Genomic DNA, 13,170 nt, shown 5'->3' on the forward strand with positions numbered 1-13,170 from the left:
CCTGAATGTCAATTTGAGCTCAACGTATTTGTAACTGAGGGCTGCATGAGGGCAGATTTGGGAACAAGGCTTTCTGAGATGGGGTCACTTTAGTGAGGAGAGAGTTTGGTCCCCTTCCTACCAGAGGTGGTATTCTACCGGTTCGGTCCGGTTCGCCCAAACTGGTAGCGGAAATCGTGGGTCGCCACGCTCACCCTCCTGGCTCTACAGCATCCCATTTAGGCCATTTTTTGCCAAAAGCACACATGCGGAAAAGCGCATGCTCACATTTGTGAACCGGTAGGGAAGGTAAGTAAATACCACCCCTGCTTCCTGCCTCAAAAATGTACCATCTAGTTGCAAGCTTTGTGTCAAAAGGTGGCACTCTGCTATAAAAATGAGGCTCTGAGGCCATCACTGTTCTCCTCCAAAACAGGGCTCCCCAATACAATCCCCAACAACTCCAAACCTGTCACCAAATTATAAATAATATGACAGAAAAACAAAAATAATCAAATATAAGAAAGTTCATGTGTCCAAAATAATGTTTTCTTTCAAATTCTGAGAGATAGGTTTTTACATAAATTCTGCACACGGGTCCTGATATCCAAAAAGTGTGGGTTTATCTCATAAATATATAACTGAATTATTTTTCACAACAGGCTTGTGTTGTGTTTCCTGAAAGAGGCATGGATTTTAAAAACCTATGCAAGCATGGGCAACCTAAAGAACACAAGGGGTCTTGAGAATTGAAACACAGAATGAATACTGGGAAAATAATAAAAGTACGGATAATAGAAAAGGAAGATGGTCATTCCAGGGGAACAGATACCTTTCCTTACAACCCATCCTTACTCAAAAGTCTAAGGAAAAGAGCCACAACTTCAAGGCTTATTGAAAAAAGCACAGGGTTTTTGTGCCAAAGTCAAAAAACCGAATAAGAATTGAAGTATTAAAATGGGCAAGAGATGATGGATAGAATAGAGCTATTCCCCCCCCCTTTTTTTCTTTCTTTCTTCTTTTTTCTAATATAATGATGGGCTGATTAAAAACTAGAAATAGAGGTGAGAAATAAGAATATGCACCTTTATATAAAGGACTATGTCTTAACATAAATATGTGTATTAACATTAGGATTAGTAAGAGTGACCTAACTAGAAGCCAGAATAGAGATAGAAATAAGAATTAGGGGGAATATTAGTAGTTATAATTTATATATAAATTGAATATAAGTAATAATTAGATGGAAAGATGAGAGTTTGAAAGATGGTAATACTATGTATGTTCAAGATTATTGACATTAGAATGGAATATTGAAATATTGAATAACTATTTTAAAGTAATCAAGTACATTAATATTAGGATCATATAAATTTGACTAATGTAACAATTGACTCTTGTTATTTGTATTAACATGAACCATACTCAGAGGCCACACTAATCATGTATTGATGTTGATATATGTTTAAAGTAAAAACCCAATAAACCTTGGAGGGGAAAAAAGAACCAACCACATTACTACTAATGTCCTAAGAGAAAGGGTTTTTATTTTTAATCAAGGCAGCCGCAATCAAAACTTCTGATTAATCTGTGCTTTGGAGAATGTGACACAAATTCTACAACAGCCTTTTGTGAAGCTTTTTTTCTCTCATCCTCAAGCCATTGCTAAATCAGATTCAGGGCTCTTTGTCTTCCTTCCTGCACTTGTCTGTGGTCTACTTCAGGGTTGTGGCAGGCAGATGGGAATGTTTTATGGTTTCACTATACAGCAATCCACTGCATTACCATAATTACAGCTTTAAAGCTAAGTAATTTGTAGCAAGACAAGTACTGACAGAAGATTCCCTCAGCAGATCGGCACATCTACACCAAGACGTGTATCTGGAGATTAGAAGATTCCTACTGGAAAAGGTTAAGCTGGCACCGATCCACAGCCAAAGAAATTGCTGCTATTATTTTCTCTATTCAATTTCTTTTTTAAATGCTAATTCTTCAGTAGGGTTCTGGCTTATCTACCGTAGCTCTTTCTTGTTCTGATTACAGTCCAGTCATTTGTTAACTCCTTCCACACAGGAAAATTTTAAGAACGAAACACTTCAGTTTGGTTTTCTTGTTAAGCAAAGAAAGCAGGAAACAGATTTGCCTGGAGTATTTCAAGTTCTTCCCAGGGCCATGTGTTATTTCCTCAATAATTGAGTTGTTTTCCATGGATATAGCAGTCTTCTATAAGTTGTAGGCCACTCTCAGGCTACTAACAGAAATGAGGTGAAATATATGGAAATACGGAACTCATAAACCTCCCATCTCACTGCTTTAGCCCACTGTGAAATCTTATTAAAGGTGCAGTGATAAATAAGGCATGCTTACAAGGAGTGTCAAATCAGGAGCAGTTATTTCTAAATAAAGCTATAGAGATATATAATCCAAAATAATTCTTGATCAATATTTTAACAAATGTATTTCACTGGGTGCTTGCACATATATTAGAGTACACTGAAGGATCGCTATCTATCTATTCTGCTTTAGGTTTTAATTTAGCCTAATAATCCCTTCCAAAATTTTGGCTCTCTCTACAGAGTTTGGTCACTCTTCTTCGCTTAAAGGTGTTATAAAAAATTCATATGAAAACCAAGCTTGATACTGTGTACCAATATTTGATTCCTATCCACAGGTATTTTCTCCAGTAGCTTTTCCAATTTCAATAGATGGCTATCAATCAAATCCTTACTGTGGAGAGAAAATAATTACAGATTAACAGAGTTGGAAGGGACCTTGTGGGTCATCCAGTCCAACTTCCCAACCAAGCAGGAGACCCTGACAAATGGCAGTCCAGTTTCTTCTTGAAAGTGTCTAGTGATGAAGCTCCCACAACTTTCGAAGGGAACTTCTGTTCCATTGGTTGACTGTTCTCACTGTCAGAAGGTTCCTCCTTATTTCTAGGTTGAATCTCTCCTTGATCAGTTTCCATCCATTATTTCTTGTCTGGCCTTCAGGTGCCTTGGGAAATAGCTTGACCTCTTCCTTTCTATGGCAGACCCTCAAATATTGGAACAGTGCTATCATGTCTCCCCTGGTCCTTCTCTTCACTAGACTAATGTGAACTCAAGGAGTCAAGGAAAGCCTTAAGTCCATCTCTATAAGTCAGGTTGTGCTACTGAAATCTGGAATAGCAGGCCAGTTTTGCTGCCATTTGTGTCTTGTTTTCTTCTTCCCTTGTGTATTGTATTTCTTTGAAGATCTTGATTGTTTCATATGTTTCCTCTAGTTGTTCCTTTTCTATTATGACAAAGATATTGTCTACAATTAGGTCCAGAGTGAGAGTTGGTTCCAGCCTAAATCCAGTCATATATAGTATCAGATAGGCAAACTAAGGACTGCATCTAAGACAGTCAAGATTAATTCTCCCTCCTCCTCACAATGGCGGCCAACTCCAACAAGAATAAACTATGCTGACTAAAAGCAAAGAGAAGCTCAGAGAACCTGATTGCCTATCAACTGGTTGCAATACCCAACAGATTAAAATTTAGGATTGGAAGGAACAGGGAAAGTATTCAACTCACAACCCTGGCCACTGCAAGCCTTTCCCCAGCTTCTGTTCAAAATATCTCAGCTAATAATTACTGCCTGGCACTTTGTAGGACTACATATAATACTGATATGAGGCATTGAGAAATGATAGACTAAACTTGGAAGTCACTCATCCGGGCATGGATTCGAAAGAACAAAACTGGTACAAGCCTGTGTCTGGTTTATGGCCCTTTAGTCTCTTTTTATAATCCCCCATTACATCACAGTGACTGAAAAAAGAATTAACATCAGCAAAGAGAAGGTGGGACGTTAAACCGCTGGCCCGTGCTTCAAGGGCAGTTGGAAGCAAATATGCAGCCTCTGGATTTAATAAGGTGGCAGCCTGCAGGCTGAGGCTCTGCAGTTTGTCTTAGTTGGCTGTGAAATAATAGGATAGGAGATAAGGCAGTTCATCATCTATCCTTTCAGATGGACACCCTGCTTGACACTTTTCCTGTTTTGATTAATCATTTATAATTGGTAGAAAACCTTGCAGAATTGGCCTGTAATATTTCTAGCCACTTTCCAAGATTTCCTTGAGGTTGCCCCAGCTTGCCACTTCTTCTTTCCTAGGCATCGCTCAGAGCTGTAATTTTTCTGACTCTATGATCTCAGACAAATCTCACTCACCAAAATAATAAATAAATCCCCAGAATAGACAGAGGAATGCAATTGTGGGGTCCAAGCCTGGCAGCTGAAGGAGTCCATCAATGAAAGGTGATTTTTTAGTTGCAATTTTATATAAATTGTAACGGTAAATGTAAAGGTTCCCCTTGCACATATTGTATGTGCTAGTTGTTCCCAATTCTAGAGGGCGGGGCTCATCTCCGTTTCAAAGCCGAAGAGCCAGCGCTGTCCAAAGACGTCTCCATGGTCATGTAGCTGGCATGACTTAAGCACGGAGAGCTGTTACCTTCCCAACAAAGGGGGTTCCTATTTTACTACTTGCATTTTTATGTGCTTTCAAACTGCTAGGTTGGCAGAAGCTGGGACAAGTAACGGGAGCTCACCCCGTTACGCGGCACTAGGGATTCGAACCACTGAACTGCCGAACTTTCGAATGACAAGCTCAGCGTCTTAGCCACTGAATCACTGCGTCCCTATATAAACTGCATTCCTCCATAATTTCTCAAGCTTTCTACATTTATCCCTTCTAGTTAGCAATGCTTTCTGTTACAGCAATTTCTAGAGAGGATCATCATGCCAGAGAAGCACCGCAAAGCAGGAAGATATCATCAAGAAGACCTCTCTGAAAGGCCTCCATATCTTTAAGACTCTATAATTCAGAATACCTTAGGTTTGGCCAATTAGCATCACCTCCTCATCCATAGTACTGTTACCTCCAATCTATATCACTTTGCTGACAGTAGTCTTTCATTCCTCAAAATGACATATTGTTCAAAAAATATATTTTTGAGGAAAATATCCAACTACGATATCACGGATATCAAATTCGCGGCGTCACATTGTTGTCACATGACATTTTACGAAGATTTTTCTTTTTGCGGAGCTGGGGTGGCCATGGGCTGCATGTGACGCATCCGACCTGCGGGCCGCCAGTTTGACACCCCTGCAATAAATTGAGTATCCATGATATCTTTCCTTCTTTCTTTTTCCTTCCTTTCTTCCTTATTTCGGGGTTCCAAATAGCATCCAAAAGAAAATCCAAAAGTAAAGCAGCCATCTTTTCTTTTGGATCTTTGGCCTGCCACCTACCTGCCTGCCTACCTTCCTTCCTTCCTTCCTTCCTTCCTTCCTTCCTTCCTTCCTTCCTTCCTTCCTTCCTTTCTTTCCTGACCATCAAGCGACTTAGGGAAGCTTACAAGCCTTATAATCTAAGGGTCGACATGTGTCTCCTTTTCATATGAAAGTAAGTTTGAGGAGCTAGCAAGGGCTGCTGGGGCTAAAAGCTACTGTGACAGAATGTGACAGCTGAGCATTGTCTGTCATTGGGTTACATGACTGCCCAGACACACACATTGCTCTTCTACCCTGATATGGCTGGAGAGAACAGCAGATAACTTTTCACACAGATTAAAAACTTTCTCAAGAAATGGGCGACAGAAAATAAATGGGGGGCAGGAATAAAGTGCTGGAAGGAAGAGTAAGTTAAAACCAAGATGAAGCAATGACTGATGAGTCTTGTTAGACTAAGCAGCTTTGAAGGTGAGGAAGGATTCTTTGCACCAGAACAGCCTGGGAGAAAATCACTGAAACATTTAAAGGATCCACAGACTCCATTTCCTTCGCCTGCCAGCTATCCTGTTTATTTCATTGCCATTGTTTATTTTGTGACTTGTTCTGTGACAACTGGAAAGAACAATATTGTTTTAATGCAGTACATTTTACAGCAGAAAGTGTTTGCTTGCTGACAAATAATAGCAAATAAGAGCAGCTAGCAAACAGTACATACACTTTAGACCCTTATAGTATTTTTGAACACACACACACCTAAAACAAATATATGTGATAAATACTTTGTAGTACACAACTAATGAAACATTCTTTTAATAGATAGTTTAAAAGTTGGCTAAGGACTGAAGACACTCAAGGCAAAGTCTACATTCAGCCATATAAGTCCATTGGATTATTTGGGCCTACACATTGTCTCCCAGCCTAACTAAATTCATGCTGTTTTGGGGAAGATAAAACTGGAGGGAAAGATCCAGTGTTTGAATTCCTAGAGGAAAGGTGAATTATAAATCCATGAAATAAAAAAGAAAACAGATCTATAATATTTTGTGCAAATTGTAACTTTCCTAGCACTCTTTGGGAAACACACTGCTATCTTTTGATTCAAAATAAACTACAGAATGTCTTAACGATGGACTCATACCAGTTACAAAACAGATTATAACGGTTGGCTTCCCTAAGCAACAAAAAAGCTCTCCTCCCCCCCCCCCCCCCCGCCTTTCCCATCATGAACTATTTAAATTCTTGCAATATAGAAAACATCTGAAAAAAATCCCTCTTTGGTTCACAGCCCTGCACAAAAACTATCTAGCTAACATCAATTTAACTTACTCAAAAACTTCTCGTGAATTATCACCAGACAGCGCATACACAAGCATGGAACATTTAAGTGAAAAAATATACAAATAGCTTGCTTTGCACAGACATTCAGGAAAAAAAATCCACTTTCTACTGAAAAAAAAAGATTATGTTTATATTTTCCCTCAATTCATCCCTGCCCCTTTATTTATTCTTACCCCGATATCCCTTGAGTTTTCCATACACCTTGAAGAGCTGATAACACATTCCCACTTGCGGTTCTGGAGCCAGTCTATATAGACAAAGAAACAGGAGAATAAGCTCCCTCCCAGAAGGCCATTTTTTCAGCCAAAATGTCATACAAAGGTCTCTCACAGCTGGAGCTCTTTCACGAGAGATGAAAATGACTGAACTGGGAAACCTGGATCTGCACTGGATAATGAATATTTGGTTCTAGTGGAACCAAAATAGGCCTTCTCTATGGTGGCTCCTCTGCATCACCCCTGCAAAGATAAGATTGGCCTCCATTTTGACACTCTTTCAAAAGGCCTTGAAGACATAGTTTTGTCAATATGATTAGGAACCTCAGGGGAATATGAAGCCCATTAAGTGGTTTCTTTGATAGGGGTTTATTGGGCTTTATATTTGGGGTTTTACTTCTGTAAGCCTCCAGGAGTCACAGTGAGGGAACTCATAATTTATATAATTTACCGTATTTTTCAGAGTATAAGACGCACCTTTTTCCCTCAAAAAAGAGGCTGAAAATCTGGGTGCATCTTATACACCGAATACAGCATTTTTCTGCCTCCTGAAACCCCTCCCCCTTCACCAAAATGGCCCTGCATAGCCTTTAGGAACCTTGCAGAGTACTCCTGGGGGCTGGGGAGGGCAAAAATGAGCGAAAAATTGACTTTTTTTTGCTCAAATTCCCCCCCCCCGCCCCCAGGAGCACTCTATAAGCTTCCTAATGTCCTTTTTTGGGGACAAAAAATTTATTTATTTATTTATATATTTGATGCTTCTAGACCGCCCCCTCTCCCAAAAGGGACTCGGGGCGGTGTACAGTCCGTGCAGAATATAACAAAATACAATAAAAGTTAAATATGTACAATTGGCATGGAGGAGGTTAAAATGTAATTAAAAGAACTGTACAAAGCTAATATAAATATAAGTTTTAAACCCCTAAAATAGACACAATATTAAAAACAATACCCCTAAAAATAACCAGTTGATAAAACATTTGCCAGGAGGGACAGTTGTGATTATGCCAGGCCTGCTAATCGGAACAGGTGGGTCTTCAATTTTTGCCGGAAGGAGCGGAGGTCAGTAGTGGTTCTAATGTCGGGGGGGAGGTACTTCCAGAGGGTTGGGCCCATCACAGAGAAGGCCCTACTCCTTGGTGTCGCCCGTTGGCATTGCCTAGTGGACGGCACCAGGAGAAGTCCCTCCCTGTGTGAGCGAATTGGCCGCAGGGATGTATGTGGGAGGATGCGATCCCGCAAGTAACTAGGTCCCGTGCCATGGAGCGCTTTAAAGATGGTAATCAGCACCTTGAAACGCACCCGAAAAACCACAGGTAGCCAGTGCAGCTCGCGCAGGAGAGGTGTTACGTGGGAGTACCTCGTACTCCCCATCACAGCCCGCGCGGCTGCGTTCTGAACTAACTGCAGTCTCCGGGCGCGTCCCAAGGGCAGCCCCTGTAGAGAGCGTTGCAGTAATCCAGGCGGGACGTCACCAGCGCATGAATGACCGTGCGTAGGGCATCCCGGTCCAGTAGGAGGCGCAATTGGCGCACCAGGGGAACCTGGTGGAACGCCCCCCTCGCCACGGCTGCCACATGGTCATCCATTGACAGCCGGGCATCAAGGAGGACGCCCAAATTGCGCGCCCGTTCCACAGGGGGCAATTGTTCGCCCCCTATGGCCAGCGATGGAATCAGCTGGCTGAACCGAGGTGCCGGTAGCCACAGCCACTCAGTCTTGGAGGGGTTGAGTTTAAGTCTGTTGTCCCCCATCCAGACCCCGACGGCTTCCAAACACCGGGACATCACTTCGACAGCCTCATTGGGGTGGTTTGGGGTTGAAATATACAGCTGAGTATCATCAGCGTAGAGGTGATACTCAACCCCAAAACCACGGATGATCTCACCCAGCGGCTTCACATATGTGTTGAACAGGAGAGGCGAGAGGACCGACCCCTGTGGCACTCCACAAGTGAGTGGCCTCGGGGTCGACCTCTGTCCCCCTGTCAACACACATTGCTTCCGGTCGGAGAGGTAGGAGCCGAACCACCGCAAAACGGTACCTCCGACTCCCATCCCCTCCAACCGGCGCAATAGGATACCATGGTCGATGGTATCAAAAGCCGCCGAGAGGTCTAATAGGACCAGGATAGAGGAACAACCTCTATCTCTGGCCCTCCAGAGATCATCAACCAACGCGACCAAGGCTGTCTCTGTGCTGTGCCCGGGTCAGAAGCCGGACTGGCGTGAGTCTAGATAATCGGATTCGTCAAGGTGTCGTGGAAACTGCTGCGCCACCACATTCTCAACAACCTTCGCTAGAAAGGGAAGGTTGGAGACTGGACAATAATTAGCTAGCTCCATTGGGTCGAGTGAAGGCCTCTTAAGTAAGGGCCTCACCACCGCCTCCTTCAAGGCGATTGGTAAGGATCCCTCACCCAATGAGGCATTCACCAGGCCCAGAAGCCAGCCTCGAGTCACCTCCCAAGATGCCAGTACCAACCAGGAGGGACACGGGTCCATTAAACATGTGGTGGGTCGCAGCCGTCCACGCAACCTATCCAAATCCTCGGGGGCAACAGAATCAAACTCCTCCCAGGATGGTCTCACAAGACTCGCTGTTGGCGGCCCGTCCGGTCCACTGAGGGGGGCCCATCCGCTCCGGATCTGAGCGACTTTGTCCTGCAGATATTCCCCAAACTCCTCTGCTCTGCCCTGCAAGGGTGCCCCCTGCGTCCTCTGTGACAAGAGGGAGTGGGTCACCCTAAACAGGGCGGCAGGGTGGTTATCCGCGGACGCAATAAGAGCGGCGCAATATCTACGTTTGGCCGCCCTTAATGCCACAAGGTAGGTCCGTAAGTAGGCTCTTACCTGTGTTCGATCAGATTCGGAGCGTGAGGACCTCCACCTGCTCTCTAGACGTCTCCTATGGCGCTTCATCACCCTCAGCTCCTCGGTATACCAAGGAGCCCGGGTGGGTCGCTGCCGCAGGAGAGGTCGCAAAGGCGCAACCCGGTCCAAGGCCCCAGCCGCCGCCCTATTCCAGGCGGCCGCTAGGTCCTCCGACCGAGCGCGGGTCAGGGCTACAGGTAGTGGCCCAAGCTCCATCTGGAACCTATCCGGCTCCATCAGGTGCTTGGGGCGGTACCAGCTTGGACCGTCTGGTCCCGCCTCCTCGCGGTGGGGGGTAGCGCCAGGGAAGTCCAGCCGGAGACATGAGTGATCTGACCATGACAGGGGTGTAACAACTAAGTCCCCTATACCCAGATCACTCGTCCACTGCTCAGATACAAAAACAAGGTCCAATGTGTGGCCGCCTTCGTGTGTGGGGCCCTGAATTAACTGGGTCAGGCCCATGGCTGTCATGGAAGCCATGAACTCCCGAGCCACCTCAGATGCTGCTCCCGTCGACGGCAGGTTGAAATCCCCCATAACCACAAGCTTGGGGATCTCAACCGCCGTCTCCGAGATCAGCTTGAGGAGCTCGGGCAGGGCCGCTGATGTATAGCGAGGAGCCAAGTATACAATCAGCACCCCAACTGCCTCCCTGGGCCCCATTTCACACCAAGGGACTCACACCCGGATATCTGAGGAACAGTGAACTCATGGGCCTGCTTTTGCGAAAAACGGGCCATTTTTTGCTCATTTTTGCCCCCATCCTCCCAAGCTCTACAAGCCTCCTAATATTCATGCCCTTTTGTGGGGGGGGCTGTTTTCGTGAAAAACGGGACTTTTGGGGAGGTTTGCAGAGTGCAAAAACTTTTTTTAAATATTTGCCTCTTCAAAACCTTGGTGCGTCTTATACGCCGGTGCATCTTATACTCTGAAAAATACGGTATATGGAAGCAACCATATACATTATCTTAATATATATTTGTAACATAATATAAAATAATAATATATTTATATTATATAGAGCCAACCATATACACTCTTAATAAATGAATGAATGAATGAATGAATGAATGAATGAATGAATGAATGAATGAATGAACGAAAGAACGAAATGCACTACAGCTCATAAAAGTTTCCCATTTATTCTACCAAACAGATATTCATCATTAACAGTATTGCAAATGTTGTTATCGCCCAAGAATATCATGTCACACAAAAAACAGTCAATTAGAAAGCTGCTTGGTCTTTCAAAGATAGGTTTGCTCCTAGAATTAGTTTATTGAAGAAAAGAAAGGTAGCAGTTCTTCTATTCAATGCAGAAACCAAATGTATCTATTCTCATTATGATTCTTGTACTAAAATGAGCAATAGATTCTGGATTCAGTTTTGTTGCTGCTACTAAGCAAGATGCCAGAATTATTAATCTGAAAACTTGCCAGCCATCTCTACACTCTTCTTCAAGTTCTTACCTTTGCCAACATAATTCTTGTCTTGGCTACATCCAGAGGAGTGGTCACTGCAGCTGCAAATCCACCTGAGCATATAAAAATGCCAAATACAAACAAGACTTTGTTAGTTTACAATGCAGGTTGCTTAGCCCCATAGTTCCCACAGCTTCTGCCAAATTCACTTCATGATTAACTCCTGAACCTTGTCCTTCACCTCCAAGATTTATCTGAAGTCAGAGCCACATTGACTTGTGGTAATCAGTCCAACAATGCATCTGTATGCATATGTGTGTGTGTATGTATCTATGTGTGTATAAACACCGTATCTTTCTGTCTGTATTTGTTTATATTGGATATAAAAGTTCTCTGGACAACCTTTGTCTATCCTCCATCCTTCCTTTTTAGAGGAACACGGTTGAAAAAGATGTACAGGCTGCATTTACAGAGAACCTCAGAAAAAATAGATTATCTAGACCTTTTTCAGTCAGATTTTCAGTTTGGATAAAGTACAGAGATGCCGTTTGGTTCCACTTAATGGTGATGTTTTCAAGAGGCTAGATGGAAGACATATGATTATCCTGGCCATCTTAAACCTCTCAGGGGTTCTCAATTCCTCAATATCTTTCTGACCTGGCTACATGGAGGGAGATGGGCCATTAATAAGAAATATGAATGAATGAATCAATAAAAAAATAAAAAAATGATGGTCCTCCAACTTTTCTGTGGCTGATTTTATTAGCTTTGGGGGTGGCAGGGCAGAGGGTGACCCTAGGATTCAGAACAATCTCTTCCCACTTTAGCTTTCCATTATCTCTGAAAAAAACAGGAATTACAAAAACGGTAAGAAAGGTCAAGAAAGTTCTCTAGCCAGAAATAGGATATGGAAGTGAAAATTTGGAAGGAGGAGCAAGCTAAAAAGACAAAGTAAGAGTGAACTATACTTATCCCATCACTGCTTTCACTAAACATGCCTACAATACTTCACAACAGGAAAACGAAACACACAAAGTTCAAAGAACATGGCTTTCGGTAGATATTCATGTACTTATTCTATCCTCTCTATCATGATCTCGAAAATGAAGCTGTGCTGTTCTTAGATTACTTATATATTACATTATTTAGACAGCTGTTATGAATTAATTGCATTTATATGCTATAGTAAGATAATTAACATCATGTGGTATTTTTATGCCATGACAGGTAAAAAAATACCACTCAATATATGAATCAGATTATCATCTATCAACTTTAGGTCAATGAAAGTTTAATAAGCGTTTAATAAATCTGCCTGCACTGATTTCACACCATCTGGAAAATTATCACAATTATTTCTTGGATTCCAATCGTTTGAACAAGATGCATAAATAGTGCTTATAACCATTTTTTTTCTGGCTGATTCAAGAAGGTGGGACATACGTAGTCTCTTAGAAGCGCCAACCCTTATTTCATCAGAATGTTGAACAGAGGAATCTAAAAGCTAGGTGAGTTATAAGCCAAAGTGTTCCCCACTATCTGCTAACATATGTACCAGTCAACTGAGTCCCAACACATCTGGAAATGGCCAGTTTGGGAAAAGTTAACCTAAACCACCAAATATGTTACTTTTTCTTAAAACTAATAAAATGGAAAAGGGACAAAGCTAAAAAAAAAGAACAGCTTAGCACAGGGGTGTCAAATTCACGTTGTCACATCATTGTCACATGATGTATTAGACTTTTTTCCCCTTCACTAAACCAAGTGTGGGTGTGGCCAACTTGTGATGCATCCAGCCCACAGCCTGGGATTTTGACAGACCTGGCTTAGTGTGTTATCCGAGCTAGAGATTCTGATTTATCATTCTCACACAAGCCAGGATCTATAACCAGTATTAAATCTAATTTGCATACGTGGCATTGATATGGGAACAATTATACAAGAGTAAACAAGCATATAACCTGCTTGCCATAATCCAGGATTATCCAAAAATCCTTCTCAGTACAGAAACACACTTATATAGTTTATTTACTTGTTATTGAACAGGAAAGAATGACTCGTATAACTTTTTAAGCC

General features: G+C 42.6%; 1 protein-coding gene across 4 annotated transcripts in view; it reads right to left on the reverse strand.

Moving 5' to 3' along the window:
* Positions 1-13,170, reverse strand: part of SLC25A26 (solute carrier family 25 member 26) — a 146,666-nt gene that overhangs the window by 7,571 nt on the left and 125,925 nt on the right. For 2 of the 4 annotated variants that reach the window (XM_081936298.1, XM_081936297.1), the window contains 2 exons: positions 11,143-11,207; positions 6,756-6,829 (listed from right to left, as the gene is read on the reverse strand). The exons of the other annotated variants lie outside the window; for them this stretch is intronic. In XM_081936298.1, the coding sequence (XP_081792424.1) occupies positions 6,756-6,829; positions 11,143-11,207 (139 nt within the window). The remainder of the gene's footprint in view (positions 1-6,755; positions 6,830-11,142; positions 11,208-13,170) is intronic. 4 annotated transcript variants of the gene reach the window in all.

Source organism: Natrix helvetica (assembly GCF_964273705.1).
Source record: "Natrix helvetica genome assembly, chromosome: 1".
Classification (NCBI taxonomy): domain Eukaryota; kingdom Metazoa; phylum Chordata; class Lepidosauria; order Squamata; family Natricidae; genus Natrix; species Natrix helvetica.